At 45.2% G+C, this 25,853-nt stretch overlaps 1 protein-coding gene and 1 non-coding gene across 3 annotated transcripts; both read left to right on the forward strand.

The window, feature by feature from the left end:
- The first annotated feature begins 5,933 nt into the window (after positions 1-5,933).
- Trnas-cga (transfer RNA serine (anticodon CGA)) lies at positions 5,934-6,006 on the forward strand. The gene has a single exon. It is a non-coding gene; the product is annotated as a tRNA-Ser (tRNA).
- Positions 6,007-10,852: 4,846 nt separating this feature from the next.
- Positions 10,853-25,800, forward strand: LOC119442282 (ORM1-like protein 3). Of its 2 annotated transcripts, none has more exons than XM_049662020.1 (4): positions 10,853-11,278; positions 14,609-14,782; positions 19,226-19,377; positions 24,447-25,800. In XM_049662020.1, exons 2-4 carry the CDS (start codon positions 14,615-14,617, stop codon positions 24,580-24,582), a joined length of 456 nt encoding a protein of 151 aa, XP_049517977.1. In that variant the 5' UTR covers positions 10,853-11,278; positions 14,609-14,614; the 3' UTR covers positions 24,583-25,800. The 2 variants fall into 2 exon arrangements, with proteins under 2 accessions (XP_049517977.1, XP_037563026.1); XM_037707098.2 differs by having other exon boundaries at positions 10,854-11,278; positions 14,605-14,782.
- Positions 25,801-25,853: the final 53 nt, after the last annotated feature.

The following is a 25,853-nucleotide window of genomic DNA, read 5'->3' on the forward strand; positions in this document are numbered from 1 at the left end:
TTTCCTTGTTACAGAAAGAGGAACAAGAGCTAAAGGCCATGTGGCCTTTAGGCCTCATGGCCTTTAGCTCTTGTTCAAGCTCGTTGTCGTGCGCTATAAAATTTTTATAGCGAAGCTGTTAAGGGCTAGGTTGCCCTGGATCGTGTCCTCGTGTAGAAAAAAACTATCATCGTCAGCATTGGCTTTGGCTCCATGTGCGTGGTGGTTTCCCGCCAGTTGCGCCTTAGCACATGTGTCAAAACGGATGATGAGTGGCCAATTGTTATACCCCTCGCCACCGCCGATGCCTCTTTCACAAGTGTCGCGATACTCGGCGACGGCAGCATGCCACCAATCGCTGTGCCCCTTTGTCTCGTGACGTAGAGATCACGCTAGCGCTCTTATCAGCTTAGCAGCAGTTGCTCCTTGAACTTGCTATGGGACGGACGCTCGTTTACCACATCTTCCAGGATCCTGACGTCAGGATCCTGACGTCAGGATACTGACGATGCCATGAAGTGTGTCGCGGCTATGAACGCTGTGGCTAATACGCTATAGTCCGATACAAGTGAAGAGAAATGCGGCTTTTCCCCGTCAAAGGATCCCCTTCCAGCCAATGGAGTCGCTGCGTTAACGTGACGTCGCGGCCGACCGCCTGTTACACCTACGACTAGCGCTGTTGGAGCCAGGTCTCGCTGAGTGCAACCGCACGCATAAGTAGTTCCGAAGGACGCAATTATTTTGAGCGAAAATAAAATCTTAGCTAAAATTCTTTGTTTGCCCTTTACTACAGGGTGAAAGGGCTTATTTGTCATTGAAGCAGTGAGTTGAATTCCAGTAAACTGCAGCGGCGGCTGTGTCCCGACGGCGCCGAGCGGTGATGCAGAAGACGAAACACCAGAGCGATCGTCGCAGTAGCGCACCCAGGATTTCTGCCAGGGGGGGGGGGGGTTGACAGTTTGCCAATACCATCTAAACAGCACTAATTTCGATTTCTTCACGGGAAATTGTCAAAAAAATGCGCTTTTTGCGAGTGTGCAGACGATTGCGCGTCTTACATCTTAGTTGCAGCACTCAAATGCGTAAGGAAAGAAAAGTGGTTAAACAAAAGAGGGGGTTAAGTCGGCCTCAGGGGGGGGGGGGACGCCGATGTACCCATCGGCGTCGTCAGTGAGATCGTGAGAACACGTACAGCGGGGGTGGGCATTTTGATAAAAGTCCGTAAGCGCGAAAGAACACGCTTTTTTTTTTTTTTTTTTTTTTTGCGACCGCGGCGCGAAAGAACCGTTGACACAGCGACACCATTGGCTGGAAGGGGGTCCTTTGACGGGGAGACGCCGCATTTCTCTTGACTTGTATAGGACTATAGTCTATGACGATGGCCGGACTTGGAGCAGCAAACACATTACTTGGCCATCGCGCCGGGCGAAAACAAGACGCCGGTGTTCTTGCTCTATTTTAGGAACATACCGAAGACGCTCAATATATTCAATAATGATAATATATAAATTCACTATAGCAATGTTCCCTATAGCAGACCCACCATAGGCACAACTTCGCTGACTTCCATCTTCACAGTAGTGGAAGGGCTCTAAATTTTTTAAAGCCCTGATGGTACACCCTAACATTTTTACAGCTTTATAAAGGGTGTTTGGTTGCTCTGTGGCTAACACCCTCACGTTTAAGGGATAAGATTCAATCGCTCGTTGTTGGAGTTGGTGGAGACCAATAAAGGTATCTTGTTTGCCGACTTTTCCTGGCGAGTAATAATGATAAATGCTGACCCGCCGGGGTGTCTCAGTCAGCTAAGGCGTTGCGCTGCTGAGCACGAGGTCGCGGGATCTAATCCCGGCCGCGGCGGCCGCATTTCGATGGAGGCGAAATGCGAAAACGCCTGTGTGCTTGCGTTGTAGTGCACGTTAAAGAAACCCATGGGGTCAAAATTAATCTGGAGACCTCCACTACGGCGTGCCTCATAATCAGAACTGGTTTTGGCACGTAAAACCCCAGAAAGAAGTATAATAATAAAAGCTGCGACAGACGACAGGAAAAGTGCATTAAATAAATTTCCAACGCTATTGCTGTCAAATATTGTACATGGCTGTCAGAATTGTCACGCTGTTTTCCACCCCGTTTTTTTTTTTTTTTCTCAATGTTCGTCTATAGTTATATACGGGAGTTAGCTAAACAACGGGAGCTCTATAGAGCTCCCGTTGTCTTTCGCTATAAAACGTCTTAAAGCCCTAACAGTAGGGGTGTTACCCATAGGACAAGCCAACACCCTCAAGGGTGTAAAATATTTTAGAGTGTACCTCGCAATCGCATTTGTATGCAGCTCGCCTTCTCACTCAATCGGGGCTGCTCACTTCACGCAGGGACTGCAGGCGGCAGGGGTAGCTGATGTTCGTGTAGGCTGAAGAGCGAGCGGTAGCGTAATTGAACAGTATTTGAGCGGTTGGCGCTCTGAATGCCAATTAGAGGCTATGGTATCCATAGCTTCTCCAGATCGTAACCTTCCCGAGGTGCAAAAAGCCTGAGAAAGCCTCATTGGAAGTAATGATGAGCAGGATACAGAGCCTCCTTGTATAACTAGCGATGAACTTGGAAGGGCATATTCGTCGTCGCCAATTACAATATTTGTGCAACGAGGCTTCGACGCCTTTTTGGTTGGGGAGAATACACATATACCTATAGCCTGTTCTTGCTCCAACTTAATATGACGTATTAGTTCAGTATTCATGCTTACAGAAAGAAGGCGCATAATATACAAAACCACTGCTTGTATTATAATTTGCTGCAATGCAGTGATTTGGGCTTATTGGTATGACATCGTGAGGCTTATAGCGCGTGAAAAGACAAAGACGAAGAAAGACGTGGCACACACAGGCGCCTGTGTGTATCACGTCTTGTGTGTCACGTCTTTCTTCGTCTTTGTCTTTTCACGCGCTATATTAAGCCTGACGATTATAATTTGCACGTTTTATTTTAACGAAGGCTGGCCGTTAACGCCAAGAATTGAAGAAAATATGATTAAGCAGCGCAAGCGAAGCAGTGAGTGTAAAAAATGAAACCTGGGCAGTTGAGCTGTTTGGGGTATTTTTTATATCACTCGTGGAAGCGCTTACAACGAAATATCAGTCTCATGACGCCTACGCTGTGCAAGGAACATGAACCTTCAACGGGAACTTGTTTGTGGTGTTAATTTTTTTCGTCCGTGTTTTGAACTGCGAGCTGCGATTTTGAGGAGAACTTCGTTTGCACCGTGCAAGACATCCAAATTTCGTCTACATTGTGTCAAGATTCTGCACGAAAAATACAATGATATATCTCGTATCAACCTCCTGCAGCCCCAAGAAAAATCGAGAATGATGCCCTAACCTCTCCCACCTTCCCTCTCCCCCAAGAGAAAAATTCCGCCACCGCCCCTTGAGAATTCGACGTCAACGGACGTCGGACGGCACACCTTTATCAAATACAATGACCCTTTTCGTGAACGCTCAGTCCCCCGCCTTTACTGTGGGAAACATGCGCTACCTACCTGTATTATTCTGTGGAGTATACTCCACAGATATCTTTTTTTGGCGTTTATGGCGTCCGCTGAGATGTGATTATTTTTGTCAGGTGAACTGTACAGGTTGACGCTGGCGAATGCCACAAATAAAGAGGGCAATATTTAAAAAAAAAACTGGAAAAGAAATTGTGTACGTCCACCTGGTCTATAGAAAATACTAAGGACTCGATCAGTGACGACGTGGACCCTCACCTCAAATATCACCTGGATCTATGGATGTTTCAAAAAGTACGGAGACACTATATAATTCATCAACTGCGGCTTGATACAGAATACAGAAAACATATCATGTACCACATAAAACGCGTGTGAGCCCCGACTTCACATGTGGCAACGACGCTGAGGACGCCTGACATATATTCCTAGATTTCCCCGGCCAGATGGCAGCTATACGTATATAGAACAGCTGTACAGGCAAACGATCCCCGCCGACTTTTCTCACTTGTATAGTGAGAAAACGATGGCCCTTTGCCATCGAAAACAGCGCAGCGAAAATAATTGAACGCGTCTGAACATTTCTTTGAAAACACAAGCGTACTGAATGTGTACTATATAGGTGCTGCACTAGCTGGTTATGGAAGCGCCAACCCTTCCTCTACCATTTGTATTTTTGAGCGCTTGCTGTCTAATATGTGAGTCGCTTATCTCGGTGGGTCTTGTGTGATGAAGCCCGCTTTTATTTGTCACGTTTCCGTGGGTGTATTGTTCGCGTTCTGGTCATCTTGGACCGAAATCAGTATACGCGCATGTGTAGTCGGCACTCATTAGTGTGTGGTGCAACTTGTCCTCGCTTCATGTCAGTGCGCGTGTATGTACGAGTGTTTCTATAGATAATAGAACTACATTCGGACCTCATTTACTCCCTTTAGCTAACTCCATGGAGGAAGGAAACCCAGGAGAGGCCCCGGCCAGCACGGACGTATTGGAGAAGGTGTGGCGGAAGTCACGTGCTGTTTTTCGCAAAGGAACACTGGGACGGGTACCCCAAATGTCAACGTTGCTATAGCAACCACGCTCCTGAAGGTTTCGCTGCTGCTCTCGGTCTCTGAAAAGTGAGATAAGATTTTTCCACCGGTGTTTTTCTCACAGCACCTTTTGTTCACGCTGACTTTGGAGTGTGGTGTGTAAGCTTGAAAGTTGTGTTTCGGGTCTGTGAGTGTGAGTGTCAGCCAGCAACAGATACACTGAAGCAATCACAGCGGGACTTCGTCGTCTTCTTCAACGTGCCACGGAAAAAAACAGGAGCGCGTCTGCCTCACTGAAACTGCTACAGAAGTTTCGTAGGCTTTATTTTGACGCGCGTCGGCAGTACACACTTCCGGCGGCTCGTAACAATGCAAGTTCAAATTTCGCGCCCATCTGCTCCGGCGTGCTGCAGAACCCCTGATTGGAGGCGCAAAGGGAGATGGCACACCAACATGGCTGCACTTCCGGCTTCAAAAACGTGACGTCGGGGCCTCTCCTGTTTTGTTTCTTCTCCATGGCTAACTCCTATCTAGATTTTACGAACCCGTGACGTTACTTCTTATTTTCCAATATTAGTCTTATTATTGCTATAAATTACATGGAAAGGAGTATAGCAGTCACCATTAGGTTGACTATATTTTATTTTCGCTTCAATAAAGCAATAGGAGGGGGGGGGGGGGGGGGGTCTGGTGCCAGTTCGACCGTGCCCCACCCGCAGACCAACTCCGCCATGTTGGCGTTTTGAGGCAATTATATATGTATGTGGACCGTACGTAGCTGTCCTGTGAGCCCGTCGGAGCTGACAGAATTGTGAATTCGACAACATGGCAAACATTTACATTATAGCTTTACATGACACTGATAAAGCCGGGTCGAGACGGCCTAATTGTGCCGAAATGCGTTCGTCGTGTTCATCTCATTATTTGGTAAGGCTCATTGGTAAGTTGTGTGTATGCTAGCTTTGCCATATGATTTGTCGGCATGGCAGCGACAACCACCGGTGACGTTCCATACTATGCCGAGGTATTCGGAAAGGAACCTCTCGTATAATACGCGTATTTTCTCATAGCTCTAGTTCAATTTCTTTTTACTATCTGACTGCATTTATACAAGGCACACACTGCTGCTAAAAATTGCTGTAGTACACTTTACTGTGACCTATATATATATATATATATATATATATATATATATATATATATATATATATATATATATATATATATATATATATATGTGTGTGTGTGTGTGTGTGTGTGTGTGTGTGTGTGTGTGTAAAGCTGCCTGACGTATTTTCCCGTCCGCATATATATATATATATATATATATATATATATATATATATATATATATATATCACTCCTAGGGCTAGATATAGTAAACATAAATACCCAAGTTAGTGGACGAATTGATGGCCGTCGCTGTAGCACAATTGGTAGTGCAACGCACGCGAAATGCGGAGGTTGCGGGTTCGGCTCCCGCCGGCGACAGGTTATCTTTTCGACCACTTTCATTTCCCTTTTCTTCATTATTTTCTACATTCCAATTTCAACTACACTTAATTTCCCCGGTGCTTTCCTTTGCTTCGTTGTCTGTTGGCTTTATGTGGTTATGACTATATATATATTGTGAGCGCCCGTCCACCCCCTTCCAAATTGTGGGCATAGACTTGTGCGGGCCCCTCCCACTCACGCCCGCTGGTCACCGCTGGATCGTTACCGCAGTGGATGATCTAACGCGGTACGCTGAGACAGCGGCTCTTCGCTCTGGTACTGCCTCCGCAGTCGCAGAGTTTTTCGTGCACAGTATCGTTTTGCGCCACGGCGCACCTCGTGTCCTCCTGAGTGACCGTGGCAAGACGTTCCTATCGCATGTCGTACGTGAAGTCCTCCAGGCCTCGGACACCACCCATAAGTCCACATCATCGTACCATCCGCAAACAAATGGTCTTACGGAGCGTTTTCATCGAACTTTGTCTGACATGATGTCAATGTATGTTCGACCCGATCACACCAACTGGAACACCATCCTACCTTTTGTGACGTTTGCGTATAATACTGCCGTCCAACGTACAACCAATTACAGTCCCTTCTTCCTTGTGTACGGTCGTGCGCCGTCTTTCGTCTTGGACACTACACTCCTTTCAGCACCTGCTGCTCCATCCGCGTCTCTTCCTGAAGAATTTGCCGCTCGCATCTCCCGGTGCCGTGAAATTGCCCGCGCCAACACCGCTACCATTCAGGACAAAAGGAAAATTCGCTATGATGCGACGCGTCGCGTTGCTTCGTTCCGCCCAGGTGACGAAGTTCTTTTGTGGACTCCTGTTCGCGCACCGGGGCTCTGTGAAAAATTTCTCCACAGATATCTCGGCCCCTACACCGTTTTGCAACGAACTTCGGCCGTTAACTACCGCGTCACTCCTGTCAGCTCAGCTACTGACCGCCGCCGCCGCACTACGGAAATCGTTCACGTATCTCGCCTGAAACCCTACATTCGCCGCCGTACCTACCCTTTCTAGCTTGCGGTCTTGCTGACCGCTTTCCTGAAGGGGGGGAAGTTAGTGTGAGCGCATTTTGCGCATATCGTCGTCGTCATCTGTACAAACGACTCATCATCTTGTGTGAGCGCTATTTGTGCATATCGTCGTCGTCATCTGTACATACGACTCATCATCTTTTGTCTCGTGCGGTGCCTCGTCTCTGACTCGGGCGACTGCTCGGAAATAAAGGCATCGCATCGGTCGACGTCTCACAATATATATATATATATATATATATATATATATATATATATATATATATGTGTGTGTGTGTGTGTGTGTGTGTGTGTGTGTGTGTGTGTGTGTGTGTGTGTGTGTGTGTGTGTGTTCAGCCCGACTACATGCATTAATGTTAGAACACCACAACAGAGAACGCGTCTGGCATCAGCGTATCCTTGGTTAGCCCCATGGAGGACGGGAAAATACGTCAGGCAGCTTTGCTTCCAGCAAGGAAACCTCTTCCGATGTCACCACTCCTTTCCTTCGAGGACCTACCTGTGTTTGAAATAAGCCTATAACCATCATTTAAATATGTTATTCTCTCTCTTGTCTCGACTTAGACAAAGCAATTTTAGATGCGAAGCAGCTTATGGTCGGGGCTATGTCACTCCCTCCCTCTATCTATCCGCCGTGCGGCGTCCACACCCGCACTGCGCATGCGCATCCTCCTCCCCCTCCTCTCCTTGTCTCAACTCCTCTCCTCTCGGCATTCATCCTCTCCACTCCGACGCTCCTCTCCTCTCCGGATTGCGCAACGAATGGCAACACCTGCGGCTCCGCGCGCGATAATGCGAAGCAGCTTAGGTTAGAGGCGCGACGGTAGGCGCTGCATACTCCGCTGGTGGGCGCCACTGTAGCTCGCGGTATAATGACGCGCGCGCGCGCTGTGCCACGAACAGAGTCAACGCCAGTGTCAGCGTCGTGGACAGCGCCGCGGAGAAGAGGGCTCTAGCCGCTGCCACGAAACGGCAGCGGCGACAGGCCGATCCCGAACTTCGGGCTCGCGAAGCCGGTAGCTACGTACCTCAACCTAACGGAAACGACGAACTGAAAACTAATGGGAACTTGAGTCGACGCCATGGCTGCTTCGCATACTACTCAGGGTTCCCCTACGGGAAGATGGTGTAATTTTTTTCTTTGACTAGTCGCACCATGTTTGCGTATACCTCAAAACAACCCGCGGTGCTGTAGTACCACACTTCTCTTTTTTTTCAACGAACACACCATTTTGTACATACATCTGGCGTCGTGCTTGTTGATCATTACTGTCATTCTCATGGTGCGCCTGATAGCTGAAAACATTTGCTTCTTATTTACGGGCTCCTTAGCTGTACCGCATGTCCAATTGCGAACGGATATTTGCACTAAATTTAATGTAAATAGGTCTATGCTTTTGTCTTCTTTAAACCAAGCGAACTCCACGCAGAACTTATATTTTTCTTTGATTAGAGATGAGAAAATATTCGACGCTTGATAAGATATTCTGATGTCGTTTTTCTGGAATATTTGTCTTCTATATATTCGGTTCGGAAATTTCGCTATATGAACGCCGTGTAGGGGTGTGCGAATAGTGATTTTTGAGACCGAATCAAATACAAATCGAATGGAATATCGAATAGTTTTCGAATAATCAACAGCCGTTGTCAGAATATAAAACGATGTTCACATCCTAGTATTTTTAAAGTTATCACGTTTCTGTCATTATACATAGAACGTACGCTATGAAGCGTTGTTTATTAATAGCACAAATGGAGCATTAGGAGTAAACAAGTAGTTTCTTCGCATGTCTCTTCAGAGAGTGCGAATAATCGCTGTATAGCTTGTAAAGTATGACTCCATAGCTTGCTCCATTACGCAAGTGCTCACTTTTTATGTCTATACTATGCCCTCGGGGGTGCACACTCCTGGCACTATTCGATTCGTTCTCAAAAAATCACAATTCATACACCCCTAAAAACGAGTCAATGATGCCAACCTCCTCTGTTGATGTATCCCTGTAATGACCGCTCAAAAAGACCCAGTTTCCCGGGAAAGTACCTAGGTTTGCGCATTAATAATTGTTACGACGACCTATATCTAATACTCGCAATCTGTAATGGTGAGAAAGTATAGATGATAAAAGCTAGAAAAACATGGCACACGCGTTTATCATTTCTATCCTAAGGTTTTATCGTTGTCTGCCACGCTGGAAATTCGACACTGTTATGAAAAAAAAAAAAAATGATGTTGCGCTATCCAGCTGCTTTGGAAGCGAATCGCACGCATGTTCTTGCTGAAGTGAGTTTCCGTTTCGCAAACACTTTGTTCGCCCGTTCGCCTCGTTGCTCGCATTCGCATTCTTTGTGCGATATCAACGTCACATCACTAAGTACGCCTGAAGAGGCCAAATTGCTCACCGCCCAACGTTTTCCTTTTATTTTTCTGAACTACGGTTTTAGAGATAGTAACCAAACCTGACCAGAGAGAGAGAGAGAGAGAGAGAAAGGGCGAATAGAGAGCAGTAGCGCACCCAGGATCTCTGCCAGGGGGGGGGGGGGGGGGGGGGGTTGACAGTTTGCCAATACCATCTAAACAGCACTAATTTCGATTTCTTCACGGGAAATTGTCAATAAAATGCGCTTTTTGCGAGTGTGCAGACGATTGCGCGTCTTACATCTTAGTTGCAGTACTCAAATGCGTAAGAAAAGAAAAGGGGTTAAACAAAAGGGGGGGTTAAGTCGGCCTCAGGGGGGGGGGGGGGTTCCAACCCCCGAATCCCCCCCCCCCCCCCCCCCCCGTCGGTGCGCCACTGATAGAGAGTAGAATTTATTTAGGGAAAGGCGGGGAGGTTGGCCCGAGCTTGTGCACTCTAAATTTTGATCATGATGTCGATCCAGGGTCTTTAGTGCTGCTGACCTCACGGAAGAAGGACAAAGCTAACCTGCTACTCTGCACTGGGCCTAAAGTTTCTAAGATAATTTGTAGTAACAGAGTCATCTAATAAAGCATTAAAGGGCTCTGATAGTATTGTAAGAAACTGACAATATTGTAAGAAATAATTACAGTTCGCGAATAATCAGGCGTTGGTTGCAACTTGCCAGAGAACAGGCTGAAGTCCGCCGCACCTCTGTTTGAGTTGGACACCCCCAAAATACATGTGCTAGCGTTTCTGACACAGTGACACAGACTCACAGCAGATGAAGGTCATGATGTGTGCATTGCGCCATGTGAATGTCAAACTTGACCAAACCACTGAATAAGGGACATAACCAAGTGCCTCAACTGTACTGTCTGTTCATTCAACGAAGTTTCTTTGCACCTTCTGCACCTATTTATGGTGCGCTGCACACCCTCGATTGGCCGAGGTACAGCGGTGCACCCTGCACCCACATTCTCTATTGCGTGGAGCGCAAGGCTGAGTGCTGCCGCGGTGCAGTGCATCCTTGAATCTTTCAGCGATGGGTGCAGCCCGGCGCACCACTATCTACACTGCCTTTACCTTTCCGTTTGTGGTGTGTGTCGTGCACCTTTTCTGAATCGGAATCGAGCAAACCTTTAAAAAACTGTACAGGCATGTGTCGCCATCTAACGGTCATTTTGTAAAGTGCAATCTCCAACACATAGCCTTTGAGATTAAAAAGCGCGCGCTGTCTAATCTCGGAGGTCATGTTCAAAACATGCCCTGTGACATATACAGGGCGTGCAAGCTTCCAATTTCGGAGGCTGGGTTCAAACTCTGATAACTCTGACAAAGATTGAAAGATGGCGCCTAGGCCGCATTTTCTGTTTTACCGTCGTTGCCGTGTTTTAGAATCACATGTGTACGTTGGAGTAGAGTAGTTGGAGTCAGATCGGTTGGAGAGCTAGTGCGGTGTCCATAAAAACAACGGAGGTCACGTGGTTTAGACCTTGTTCTTGTACTAGGAGTACAGCCCAATCAAAGAAGACTAAAGAGGCGCTCGAAGCGCTAAATGTCTCGAAGTGCACGCGTGCGCAAGGCCGTGCAAGGGCCGAAGCATTTCCTCTTCGGCATCTTTCCTCCTGTGATTCTGCGCCACCTCCTATCGTTCGCCTGCTGAGGCGCTGAGGTTGAGGTCCCAAGAAGCCCGAGGTGTATTTACGTCGCAGGGATTATCGAAACGGCGATACTGTATTATCCACGTATTCATCCCAGACTCTAACCCGGGACTGGACAAGCACAGGCCGCCAGCGATCGCCGATACTGTGACTCACGCTTCGCATTGGTGCGTAGTACTTTCGTTGCGTAATTCGTCGGGTCCGCCTTCGCGCACAGATCACGTATCTGGTTTATTTATTGCCGAAAGCGTTGCTTCTTATGTAGCTGTGATTGGCGAAAATTAGATCAATGTTGTTTCTCGTCGCTGTTGTATTTATTGGCCGCACGATGACCTAGGGTGTAGTGTTACGTTCGATGAGGAAAGCTAGCCGATGACGATGCGCGCGTTAACTGCTTCTGAGATGGCGACAGTCCCTCGCGGCTAACTCCCCAATTCGCCTGAACTATTGTGCTTCCTTTTATCATATGCACACATGATTTGGATGACAGCTGTGCATTGTTCCGGTTATGGCAGCTCCAAATGCTTTCGAAAGAACGCCGCTTGACTTGTTTGTTGCTGCGTATCTTATCAGCCGAGCTGCGCGAATTCACAGCGCGTTACAAATAGCACCAGTGCTTCAATTTTCTTCGTATTTAGATAGTGTACAAAGGCGGATGTCGAGGCCTGATTACGATTGTGCTTGTTCCTAGGCGGGAGGCGGCAGCTACGTTCTGTGCCAGCTAGTTCCCAGAAATGTGCTATGCCCTGGGAACATGAAACTTTATATCTTTAACGCAACCTGATCTAGCTACAGCAATTTGCATTCAACTGACATTCGCTCTAGAAGCCAACTGGCACTAGAAACATAAGTGTACTCATCATCACATTGCGTCATTAGCAATGATCACATTTGCTGGATTGCTGTGCCTGTAGTAAGTGTCAACAGCGTGCTATTATTTTTGCTAGATAAGCTAGCTTTACCAACGTATCAAACAAATATTACTGGGATAGGCCGTAAACATTGCTAACAACAATTCATTGTTGGTAATCAGCGTCGGTAAAGTCCATTCACCCAAGTATCAGTTATACAGGATGTGCTGCAGCATCACTTCGTGATAATGTTTGCCCTTCGTACGTTGTTTTCTTTAAATTATTGAAAGCACAGTACAAAGCTCTGGGTACATATTCTTTATGTGTGCTGCAACTTATTTAATTATCTAAATGATGAAGGAGATAAAAGAAAATTGTGCTGCCACTTGTCATTTGATTCTAAGATATGTGGACTTGCTAAACGGATGCTGCCAAATTCCCATCTCTGCTGCCTCAGTGGTTACCCTTTAGAAATATAGTAGCCCATTTCCAGTATGCCTACTTCTGTGCTCAGATGTCAGGCACGACTTGTGGTGATGGTACCTTTCTGGTTCAACCAAAATAGGATACACACTGTTACAACATACTCAGAGCATAGAACTGGTGATGGTACCTTTCTGGTTCAACCAAAATAGGATACACACTGTTACAACATACTCAGAGCATAGAACTTCACTATGTCAGGGTAGAAATGAGGCCTGCCACAGGCGGAGGGTAAGACAGCTAATAGAATTGCTGTTCACGAACATCTCTGCTGCCACATGTTCATGTATGCAAGTTCCCCCAGGGCTATTGTTAGTGCCAACTCAATGGTTTCACCATGCCATGCAAGCAGCTTAGTGACTAGGCTTAAAATGCATTGTAGCTTAGTGACTAGGCTTGGAATGTGTTGTGCTCTGTGAACAAAAACAAAAAGTTAATTCGCAAGTGCACGTGCCTTCACTACAATCTTTCTTCTTTTTTTGCAGGGCAGCTACTTCCTTTAAACTCAGTGCTGCAATGTCACAGGGACACTCTAGTTGCAGTGACATTCCTTGATAATTCCTACTATAAATGGTTGCTTAAAAGGCACCTCTTCACTCCACTGCTTTGGAGCAGACTGTGAAAGCGCTGGGTCAAAATGGCTGAGGGGCATTATTGAAGAGTGGTTTCTACTTCAGCCTTGGGACAGCACTGCCCTCCTCTAGGCAGCATTAAGGAAAGAAAGTTGAGGCACATGCTTAAATACAGACAGAAGCAGTCAAATCACTAAAGAAAAAAAGTAATTTTCTGAAGGGACAGGTGAAAAAAAAAAATACAGATGTGAGCTATACGCCAACACAGCAGACAGCAGAGCAGTGACGATGACACAAACAACACACAGTGAGTTCGACAGATGTCAGTTTTGCAGATACAGACTGACTAGGGCAGGCCTTGTCATCTGCTTCTCATGTCATTGCCCTGGCTATGCTGTCCATGCTTGTTTTTCGTCATTGTGTCACCACAAAAAATGTTTTATGTATCTAGTACATTGACCACTTCAGCAGTTGGTGGGGTGTGTGCGTGTGGGGATGACAGCTATAAAATGCTCATCATGTGGAATGGAAACGGAATGCTATATCTGTGCCACCAGTACATCTACATTTTAGTACTGCCATCTGTTCATCGCTTGCCGCACTTATTCACTGGCGTGGTAGGGCAGGGCAGTTAGTATATCTGAATGGGCAGCATTGTTCAATTTTTTTATTGATGCCGTTACACTTTGCCACTGAAGAAGGAGAAGCAGCTTTGCTTCTCCTTGTTAATTGACTGGAGGCTGCATCTTTTCTGTACAAGTTCAGGCTAGCTCTAAATGCTACACCTGAGCTTTCTCATACAATTAGCTCAGTGCAGCTGGGCAAAGCTTGGATGTGGTTCTGCAAAATAAACTTCCTGATCTAATCCAGCAAGTGAGGTAGAACCAGATATTCGAAATAGAAGGCATCTTGTGTGTTGTCTGTAGAAAACAAGGCCAATGATAAATGTCGTTGAAGTTATTTAGTTAACTTCATATGGAAGTATCTGCAGGCACAAGTTGGAATCAGCTAGCGCAAGACAGGGGTAATCGTAGATCGCAGGGAGAGGTCTTCGTCCTGCAGTGGACATAAATATAGGCTGATGATGATGATGATAATATGGAAGTATCATTGCCGAGAGGGCTTCAGGAAACCAGTGCTTGAAGCAGGGTGTTTTTAATGCGTTTAGTGCATGCCATACTGACAAGTATGATGGATTTTAAGACATGAGGATGTCTAATTTTACTTGTTTTGGCACTGATAGTGGCAATATTGTCACCAATTAGTGGAATGGTTATATCAGCAGCCACATGTTGCTTAAATGCTAAATGTGGTGTGTTAATCCAGCATCTGCAGAACCAACATTAGATGATGTGTTCAGTGTTAGCAATCTCCTAAGTATGAGTGAACTTGCTTATTAAGCTCATATTTTATAATTTAGGTTACAATTAATTCTCAAGATCAGGATGTGTCCGACATAGGTCTACTGGAAGTTAGCTGAAATGGAATTTTAAAATACCTTGAAAATTATGTGTGATAACTTTGGTCTCGCATCTATATCCGTGATGGGCTATGCACATGTGACTTATTGTTTCATTCTGTTCGCAGACAGTTCACCATGTTGGACGGCAGCGCTGCAGTCAACCCCAATGGCTCCTGGCTCAACAGTCGTGGCATCTGGCTTACCTACTGCCTGGGCATCCTGTTGCTGCATTTGCTGATACTCAGCTTCCCTTTCCTGAGCGTTGCCTGGGCCTGGAGTCTCACGAATCTTGCGCACAATGTGGTCTGTCCTCCACTCGCTCCTTATGTGTCTCTTCTTTTACGTAATGATGACTACTTGTGCATGAGCTATGACAGTAGTGGCGCACCGACGGGGAAGGATTTCGGGGGTTGTAACCCCCCCCCCCCTGAGGCTGACTTAACCCCCCCCCCCCTTTTGTTTAACCCCTTTTTTCCTTACGCATTTGAGTGCTGCAACTAAGATGTAAGACGCGCAATCGTCTGCACACTCGCAAAAAGCGCATTTTGTTGACACTTTCCCGTGAAGAAATCGAAATTAGTGCTGTTTAGATGGTATTGGCAAACTGTCAAACCCCCCCCCCCCCCCCCCCCCTCAGCAGAGATCCTGGGTGCGCTACTGAATAGAGCACTGCACGGGCCTGATTTTTCGGCCTGAGCCCGACCCGGGCCCGCTTTACGGGGCCTGAGCCCAGCCCGGGCCCGTAATACAAAGCCCGAGCCCGGCCCGGGCCCGGGCGTTCATTACTAAGCTTAGCTAGGGCCCGCGTGTGCATGACCAGGCCAGGCCTGTAAGAAAAAAATTCTTTTTACTGGCCTAATGGATGGTCAAAACACCTAATTGAATATTTAACATAATTATGCAAATTACCTTTTTAATTAATTATTTTACGGCACATCTTTCAATCTATGAATTATAGCCACTGAGCTTGCAAGACTTGGAATGAATTCTCAGGACTGAACCAGTTTCGATATATTCATTTTCAAAATGTCCGACGAAATGCGTGGGCGTTCCAGTTAACTTTTTGAGGAAAACGCTGTTTTATGCATTGAAGCACAAAAGTAACTGGCCTTAGTGCTAAAATAATGCCATAGTATCGAAACTGGTAATAGTGCGATCGCAAAAGCGGTAACATGGAAATGGTTTCAGGAGTGGTTCTTTGTATAATTTATTTTTCCTTACGCGGAAACAATGTTTGTTTTTGCGGGAAAAAAAAATTTAGCGTAGCTTGCACTGGCGGCGCAATGCTAAAGAGACAGCGGAAATGATGGGCACCTAGCTAGTCCTCGCTTTTGGGCTAGGCTAAGCACTACAAAGTCATCCCCAGCATTTCCCGGAATTTATTTATTATTGATTGATTATCGATTAGCTATTGATTGCCTATCGATTGTCTATTGCAAGATATTGGCCACGTATTTGGGATTGGCTAAGCACTACCAAGTTATCCGAATTTATTGATTATTGATCCATTATCGATTAGCTATTGATTGGTTGTTGATTGGCTATCGTAAGGTATTGGCCACGTATTTGGGCTAGGCTAAAGTCATCCCCAGCATTTTCAGGAATTTATTGATTATTGATCAATTGTCGACTAGCTATTGATTGGCTATCAATTTCCTATCGATAGGCAATTAGTTCCCACCATTTTTAGGTAGAATTAACCAGGCTCAGCTTTGCTAGTTCACAGGTGTATGTGCTATTGCGCTTGGACCCTTTCTGCACTGCTGCCAGGATCGGCTCACATTTTTGGATTCAGCGGACACATTAGGCCCGGCTGAAACAGCTCCACTGTTAAAAATGAGAACTTCATCTGTTTTACTATTTTCTTTGATAAGATATAGTCATCTGATAAGATATACAGTCAAGAGAGCGGTGTGGATCTGAGAACAAATAGGGATAACCGATATTCTAGTTGATATTAAGCGGAAAAAATGGAGCTGGGCAGGCCATGTAATGCGTAGGATGGATAACCGATGGACCATTAGAGCTACAGAATGGATACCAAGAGAAGAGAAGTGCAGTCCAGGACGGCAGAAAACTAGGTGGGGTGATGAAGTTAGGAAATTCGCAGGCGCAAATTGGAATCTGCTAGCGCAAGACAGGGTTAATTGGAGATTGCAGGGAGAGGCCTTCGTCCTGCAGTGGACATAAATATAGGCTGATGATGATGATGACAGTCATCTTGCATGTGTCACTTCAGCTTGGCACAGAATGCATTGAACCATGCAATGCACAACGGTCGCGTGTGCTCAAAGGCCTACTTAGGCCCTTCAATGAGCGGGCCCGAGTCTGGCCCGGGCCCGTGGCTTCAAGCCCGAGTCCGGCCCGGGCCCGTGGCTTCAAGCCCGAGTCCGGCCCGGGCCTGTGGCCTCAAGCACGAGCCCGGCCCGGGCACGCGGCCTCAAGCCCGACCCAGGCCCGCGGCATTAAGCCCGGGCCCGGCCCGAGCCCGCTGACAAACGCTTCGGATGGCCCGGCCCGACCCGCGGGCCGGCCCGGGCCCGTGCAGTGCTCTACTACTGAATGACAGACAGCATAATTCCACCACTTTAGATGAGTTACAATTCACACAATCATCATCCATCCCGTCACCATCATCATGGAAAACAACAACAGCATAGGCATGCAGGAGACATTATAGAGCAATGTTCAAACAGGCGACGACAGCAGTGGAGCCAGCTGCTACATGAGTTGCTCCAGGCTTGAACGACTGAACATTGGTTGGCTGAAATCAAATCAGTTTGGTGCAGCTGTTTAGCACACATCACAAATAAACACTTCAAAGATTGCTTGTTACAACATGAATAATTGTGTATGTGAATCATTCTAAAAATTGGCATTTATAATTTGAGAAACAGAGTTCTGCCGCAACAGCTGGCAATAAACATGTACAGTGGCTCAAGAGAGCACGAGGGAGATGCCAGGGCTCTCAAGAACAGTCAACAGTGCGCAGGAGTTTCCTGATAGGACAGCTTGTGAAGGGGCAGGGCTCTGTCACTGATGTGGTAACGGAAACTTGGAGGAGCAGCTTACATCACTGGCAGCCCATTTTCGGGACATAAGCAGCCCGAAGACTCTTTCCTTCGATTAAAGGATGTGCCGTAAAGGTGATGCCTTAGTTGATGAGCACATTACTTGCACAACATATGACATGCTAAATAATAAATGTTTGGAAATTTGTAACCTCATTATTTCTTCTGTCTTTTGATGTGTGGTCTGTATTTGGTTGCAGATAATTTGATTACAATAACAACAGCTTTTTGATTTTCGATCATAGCCATGTAAACAGCTATTATTGAAGACACTCAATAAGTGCTCCAACATAACGTCCATCCATTAAAAAAGTTCTACAACATCAAATTCTATTGCTGTGCCCCACCCTGATTTCCTCAGAGTGAGGTACACGTACCTCACAGAAAGCTTCTGCTGCATAAACTGTGCTGGAATTTAATATAAAGAATTTTCCAGATTAATGTGGTGCCTCAGCAAATGATTCCTCCAAGATTTGGCAAACTGCCAACATAGTGGCATGAATTAGTCTACAAATTTTATAGGCATATGCTGTTGAAGGTTATTCTGACCTTGCCACTTGAGTGGTCTTGAATTCTCACCCCTGAAACTTTGCACTTCGTTTCTTTATCCACCTTTAACAGACACTTGCTTAGTGAAGTGAAACATTGCTTCAGCTTATACTGGTTCAAAATACCACAGTCGAACCCAGATATATCGAATCTGAAGGGATCTCAAAAAAGTTCGATATATAGGTAATTCGATATATAAAATACAGGTTTTATACAAAAATTTTCAAGGTGATTTTGCAGCGGTTTGTTATACACAATAATTTGTTATACGTGGGTTCGATATATCCGGGTTTTACTGTATTTTCATTCATTTGGCAAAATAATGTTTATTAATACTGGAGAAGATAGAGGCTATACTTCCCTGGTATTGAATTTTGTGCCTAACACTCAGCGCCAGCACGTCAGTGTGGCGTCATGGATTTCAATATATCTTATCGTGTTGGAGCCATTTTAGCACATTCTCAAAATTTGCTAGGTTGAATCTTTGTTTCCTTCAGAATGCGATGTAGTCCTTAAGAGCACGATTGGTTGTTCCACCGACGTGGCACCCAACCGAGAGCAGTGTCCTTCGGTCGCAGTTGCTGATGTAGTTCAAGCGACTCCTCGAAAGATATGTCGGTCCTCACAACCGACGGGCATTCCGCTCAGACATGCGCTTTATGGATAAGTAGTAGTTATCTAGATCTGAGCAGACACTGTCACATGTTTCTTCTTCTGGGTGCCCAAGGTGCTTCTTCTGAAAGCATTAAAAAGGTATTGTGCAAAGGTAATGAAAATTGATCATGTCAATAATTTTTAAAGACCTGCATTAAAAGATGAAACATCTTGGCACTCATGTCCAGTCATAGTGCCAAGATGTTTCATAGTGGAAATATGTAAGAGACCTCTGAATGAGTCTCTTAGTGCTCGTGAAGTATCCATGCTTCATCTTAGTGCTCATGAAGTTCGGAGCTGCGCTGCTCTGAACTCTAATAGAGCCCTTTACAATACTAATATTTTGAGTTGTATGGCACCTCTGTTTTGGCCTTGAAGGACCATCTCGGAATCGCATTAGTCGAGGCAGGGACAGAGTGCTGCAAGGAGGCAAATTTTTACGAGAATGTGGTTGTCTTGCTGCTTCTTGCAGGCGATGTTCTTCTTCCTTCATACACTTAAGGGAGTTCCTTGGGAGTCCGCGGACCAAGGCAAGTCACGATACCTGACGCAGTGGGAGCAGATTGATGATGAAATGCAGTTCACAGCCACAAGGAAGTTCCTCACTGTGGTTCCTGTTTTCCTGTGAGTACATGCTCATGGCTACTGGCTAGCTGCTGTAGACTTATTCAGCTCCACTGCTAAGTGATGGAGGATAACCAACTATTCAGAATTCAGATATCTGACGAAGCATCGTAACTAGTGCACTTAACTAGTGCTGTGTTCGGTTGGCTTCTCTAATTCTCTGGGCCAAAATCAGTAGATCATAGGCTGTTCGAAATCCAAGCAGGAGAAATGGCTCCCCAAACTAACACTTTACCCAATCTGTACCTCTAGTGTGTGTACTTCTACTGTCGCAGCGTGTACCTTTATTGCCGCAGCTTAGCCAGCAGCATAAACATTCACACCTTACTTATACAAATGACACCATCTGGCTTCGACTCACTTGTATACATTAAAAGCCCCTTGACGAATTTAATAGTATAAACATGATGGCTGTTATTGAAGTCGTTTCTCTCAGCGTGAACTCCGAGGTGTAGCAGCCGCAGCACAGATGGTTCTAGTGCCATCGCCAGCTGCCTCTGTTTCTGCATGATATGATACCTTGCAGCCCTAGCAGAAAGTAAATGGCTCACAAGAGCCACATGGGAAAATTACACAACCGGCAATACACTGTCACAACAAACCACTGGTTAGGCCTTGCTGTGGTTGCAGTGGCTCACCAGTCACCAGGCATGACTGCCAGTGTCATGTGATCATCTCTTGGCCAAATATCACCTGCACTCTTTCTTTGTGTCAGATCGGTCTAAAGCACTCTCCATTTGGAGGCTGACACTCTATAAAAACCATCAAAGCCTAATCATTGGAAACTGATTTGCATGCTGAACTCTGCACTATTAGGAATTCATTAAGTGAGTAATTTTCAGAAACACAGCAGTATTGTACTCTACTGTGTTATTTAATTAATAAAGAGCTAGAGAGACAGTCAACATTTATTTATAGTGAAGCAGAGTCACATCACGTTTTAGTTAGTTACATAAGGTTTTATGGCACAAAAGCAACTAAAGCTGCGATGCGCCAATCGCAATGCCATGTTTTGTTGTGTGTGTCCTGAAGTTTAACTGGACTGCCCAAGACGTAGCCAACATTACCATTTGAAGCAAGAACTTAAATTCACCAGGAGGATGAAAATTGGTTTAGTTGTCTTCTTTTGCAATCCTGAACCAGGGATGGCAAATTCAAATTTATTAGGTGCAGAAACATGTTCCTTGCCATGACCTTTGCAGCACACAAGCTGATCAAGGGATTCAGAAAAGTTTGCAGCAATGATTAGGCTCATGGTTGCTGATTACAAACTATCGTTAGGGCAGTTGTCTCATGATATAGAATGTTGCGCAGTACACACACTTCATCTTTTCAGTCATTCAGGGTACCGCATATATCAGCAGTGTTGTCAAACGAGATCACTCTATGCAAAGCCATGGCTTAAACCACCCAGAGGTTGAAATTTATGAGAGTGGCTTGTTGGGCGAGTTGGTACATGGTTATACTAAGAGAATGCCAGCAAACTTGAAAGTAGAAAAAAATCGAGAAGCAGACATAGTCAAAGCGACAGGAAGGTCGCTTTCCTGTCGCTTCGTCTTCCTGTCGCTTTGTCTATGTCTGCTTCTCAATTTTTTTCTACTTTCTAGTTTGCTGGCATTCTCTTAGTTGAAATTTAGTTGTGGTGTTGCAGTTGTGCACGAGTCTACAACGAACATATAGCCACGATAATTTTTCGAAATGGGGCCACAATAGCAGAGTTACATGCTTTTGATGATCGAAGCACGGCCCTTGCTCGTTTCGCTCTTTCCTTCGCTACTCTACTCGTTGGCTGGTCTCACCTCCTCGCCAAGTGCTCCTCCAAATGTCACGTGACATACGTCATGACCAACGCGCTTTTCAATACACTATCCACTTCCGGTTAAGGCACGTCCACGCTAGCGGCAAATATACCGATGGCGAACCGGCCTCCAGTGCCATAGAACGTCTGCCGCGTGAGAAGTGTCCAAAGTAGACAGCAGTTTGGCTGGCGCAAGACTGACTGGCAAGTCGACAAGCACGAAGCTGCGCGCGCCTCCTCCACCGGCGATGAAAACATCGGCTGCAGCTTCTGTTCCAGGCAAAATAATTTCCGCTAGATAAAGCGATGCATAAATTGGACATTATATGAAAAACGAAATCCACTGTCAAACGTTAAACATGAACGAGAGTTCCGATACTTGTCGAGCTCAGCTGCAGTGCACGGCAGCTGCTACCGACGGAAGACGACCGGCTCTGCTGTGCTCGCATCGCAGGCGACGACAGAGCGACAACAGCGGTAAGAAAATATTTCAGCTTGTGAGCGTCAGCGATTCATTCCTAAGCGCCATCCGCTTTGGCTTTGAAGTGAACCAGAGAAGACCTAGCGACGATATCGGCACCGTTGAGTGATCAACGGCAGTGAAGCTGCCGCACAAATGGGTCCCGGTCTCATCCTCTCTACGGCAAGGAAATCTCGCCACTCTCGAGCAAAACCACCGTCAAACGGTAGCCCGCAAATGGCGAACGGCATGTGGCGAGTTACCGTGCCGGTAACGTGGACATGCCTTAGCCGCGACTCAGCGCTTCTCGGCTACCCGCTGTTGCTGCCGTGCCGGCCCGTGCTCATGCAAAGCGGGCCGCTATGAACCCTGTGTTGGAACACGAGCGATTTGGCACTTGCGTTGCAGGCTGTAATTACCGATTCGCAAGTGCACACAAGCGAGCAACACGACGAGGAAGAGCACGGAGCGTCGGTACCTGCTAGCAGACTAACCGGAAGTCATACGTTCTTGCTCGACCAATCGACATCGTCGCCCCTGTTGACATCACCAGATGCACCCTGGTGACTTTACGACGACCGCTGGGGATACCGGAAAGGCTCGGAGAGGAGCACAGCATTGTTTTTTGATTTTGTCGCGCGCCCTCGGTGCATAGTGCTGCAGCGTTTTGCATGGTTAATTATGACGGAATTCTGAACGCGATGCACGTGTTTACTTGAAATCTTTAAAAAAATATCGGAGGTGGTTTCTGGGCCCTTTAACAATCTTTAAAACAGCACACACCGATGACTTCATGAAATATGTTTTTGATGGATAATGATAATTGCATGTATTTTTTTTCTCCCTTTAATCTTTTGTCATACTTTTCAAACATTATGTTCATTATGTACAGATTTATTATTTTCAGAGGAGAAAAGAAGTAAGAAGGAATCCATTTATTGAATACAAAACTGCAGGTAGTAGGAAGTAATTTTGCCTTGTGCCTTGGGCTGTTTCTCATCATCACTAAGAATAGCAGTCTTGATTCTGTTGGAACTACAGGTCACAGGAAAAATTACTCATCTGAACGCTGTGTTCATGGCATGAATGTAGCTTTTTGGCACTTGGAGCAGATGCCCCGAGTTTGATATATCCAATGCCCAGTTCGTTATGAGGGAGTTATTTCATGAGGATTGTTCAAAAAGTTTCGTGCTTTCAACTTAGAGAATAACTCAGTTAATCCAGGTGAGTTTATTCAGCTTTGACTGTATTAGACTGCAGGAACAAAAACATGGCAGTGGTTTGTTACAGCAGCTTTCGTACCATTATCGTAATGCGAGATTTTTTTTTTGCCGCATCCTTTGCTTTCTTTCCTCCGGTGAGAGAACTCGGACGATGTTACCTGATCTGAGATAGGTTGTTCATAAGATCCTTGCAAAAGACACATGCAGAACTGTTTTTGGTTTTGGATGATACTTCCCGAGCTTAGAATTCCAGCGTCAGTGCCATAGCTTGCCTTTGACCTTTTAAATGAGGCATTCTAGTCAGAATTCACTTGATGTTGGCTATGCAAGTTTCTCAGTGTAACCTTTTTAGCGGGTTAAAAAAATAGATTTGATTCTTGAAGTACTTTAATCTTTTAAAATAGTATATGCATAGCCATGTCATGGAAATTTCCGAATACATTATTGCTTTGTACAGGGTGGAGGACTAGCTTGTTTCATTGTTACTACCTGAAGTTGTTGCATAGTATGGCGGTCTTAAAAGCTTAAAATGCAGTACCTTTTGCAGCCACCATCATACCAGCAAACTCTTCTGGATTTTCTGTAAATTTCACTACTTCGGGCTTGTTTTACGATTTTAGGAATGTTTCGTGACAAAAAATAAATTCTGCTTGCAAAAAAATTTATCTCGTCAGTCTCCAAGAATACTCTTGGAAGTCTTTCAATTATGATAGGACACTGGAAGAATACTTGCTTTAAACAAATTTATTCAGGCAAGTTCCAAAAGCAGGCAAAATTGGCAATAGTGAAGTCGCTGAAAAAGTCACTGTGGTCTAAAAAAACAGAGTGTTGCTTGTCAGTATGTGCTCTTGCAAGTTTGTTGTTTTGTAAGGTGCATATAATGGTAAACCATAGTTAATAAAGTGTTTACTTATCTCGCAAAACACATGTGCTTATGCAGACTTTAAAAAAAAAATATGCAGTAAGCCCTTACAATGTCACAAAATTGCTTTATTCAAAGTTTATTATTGTGCTGATGCAGTGCACGCATCTTAGACCGGATTATTATATGTCCAGTAGCACCAGACTTAGCTTAGTCCAATGTGCAAAGGATGAAATCTGTATGGGATTGCTCAGTGCCAGATACACGATGACTGTTTCTGTTTCATCATACCAACTAGCCCAGACATAAAGTGCTGCGATGGTTACTTACGTGGTGGTAGTTTCTTGAGACTAACTCTATCACCTGATGGGAACCGACCGACGAAGCAGCAGTTCACTTGCATCCGCAGAATTTCGCAACTGTCGGGCATGGCATTATTCTGATAAATGTTTTACCAGCTCCCGCGCTGCTAGAGTGTGAATACTGCGTTACTGCGACTGTATTACAGCCGCTCCGCTTTCAACAAAACAGCACTTATAATGGAGTCAATGAAGTCAAGATGACTTCATTATAAGAAGAGTTTAGTGTATATGCTCGTGCTTTTCCTCCCTACACTCCCCCCTTCTAGTGGCGTGTCCTCAATCTTTACTAATTTTCATGTTCACAGGTTGGCAGGTATGCATGATGGGCCTGTTGTGCTGCATGTTTCTTTCCTTCGTGTTTCAGATTTTTCCTCACAAGCTTCTACACCAAGTACGACTCCGTCCACTTTGCCATCAACTTTTGTTCCCTGATGTTCGTGCTAATTCCCAAGTTGCCACAGTTCCACAAGGTTCGACTTTTCGGAATCAACAAGTATTGAAAGCAAGCAGGAAGAAGGTCATGTTTCAGTTATAGAATATTCCTACATCTTGCTTCCGGTATTTTTTCTATTTTTTTTAACTGTTAACATTACAAGGAAGCATTGGCCTGCGTATTACCTTCGTAATGAAAGCTGTGGCGGTGTTTTGAGCTGCCACACAATCAATGCAATTATGTTCATATTATCCTTAGGATGTTGTCATTGCGGTGTTTTGTATTGAAACGAAATCAGTCATATTCATAGATATTATTTTTAGATAGGGAGCAGTTGCTGTTTCTTTGCAGTAGCGAAATTTGCTCTTTCTTGTCATTGATATTTTAGCACTGTTTAGTGCAGTTGTTGTGGCTCATGATAAATCAATTGCAGATGTTGTGATTGATAATGCATAACTCCTTTGTATAGTTGGAGTGCTCTAGTATATGTGATACAAAGTGCCTTTCTTATTTAATAAACTCTTGTCATCACACAGTCCATAGTGGGAGTCTCTCTTTGTATGGATGACACTAGGCAGTCTCACAATGCATTAAAGCACAGCTGCCTGCACTGTGTCTTTTTAGTGCAGGCCAGTGTGCCAAATTCAGTGATGCCAATAACACTTTATAATGAGATGCCCCACTGTGCTGTTCAGACACATCCTGAAAGAAAACTATGTATGATGAGGTTGACAAGAAACATATGCTTGTAATTACACTTTTTTTTACAAGTACTGACACCAGATTTTTCTGACTCATCTTTTTTTTATTTATTTAATCGACCCAGTGATCACGGCATTATGCCTAATTTTATCCACCACGCAAAGTACTATAGCTATATCATCCTTTATATTAACCATATTAAAATTCAAATCAGATGCTGTACAGCTTAGCACCACAGGTGACATTGCTGAAGTTGAAAGTGGTGATACCAGCACAAAAAGAGAGAGAGGAACTTAAATGGTAGAGTTTGCCTGAGTTAAGTGCCGCTGGTCTGCTACTCCACGCACGAAGCAACTGCACGTGTCCCAATTAAGCAGCCCAATTTAGTTATCTGAAAGCACAGCATGTTTTGTGAAAAGCCACTTAGCCATCTCCAGCACAAGCAAATTGGCCTTTCAAATCTGCTTTGTACATGCTGCCACACAGTTTCTGCATGTATGTATTGCCAAACATTTTTGCTTATCTGTATTGTGACGTTTCAGTGCAAATAAATTTGAATTTCAAATGATCCTTTACTTTTCAAGTTGGGTTTGAGTGTTCTCAGTTGTCTCTTCTTTTTGTGAGATTAAGGCATGA

Source organism: Dermacentor silvarum, chromosome 2 (assembly GCF_013339745.2).
Source record: "Dermacentor silvarum isolate Dsil-2018 chromosome 2, BIME_Dsil_1.4, whole genome shotgun sequence".
Lineage (NCBI taxonomy): Eukaryota > Metazoa > Arthropoda > Arachnida > Ixodida > Ixodidae > Dermacentor > Dermacentor silvarum.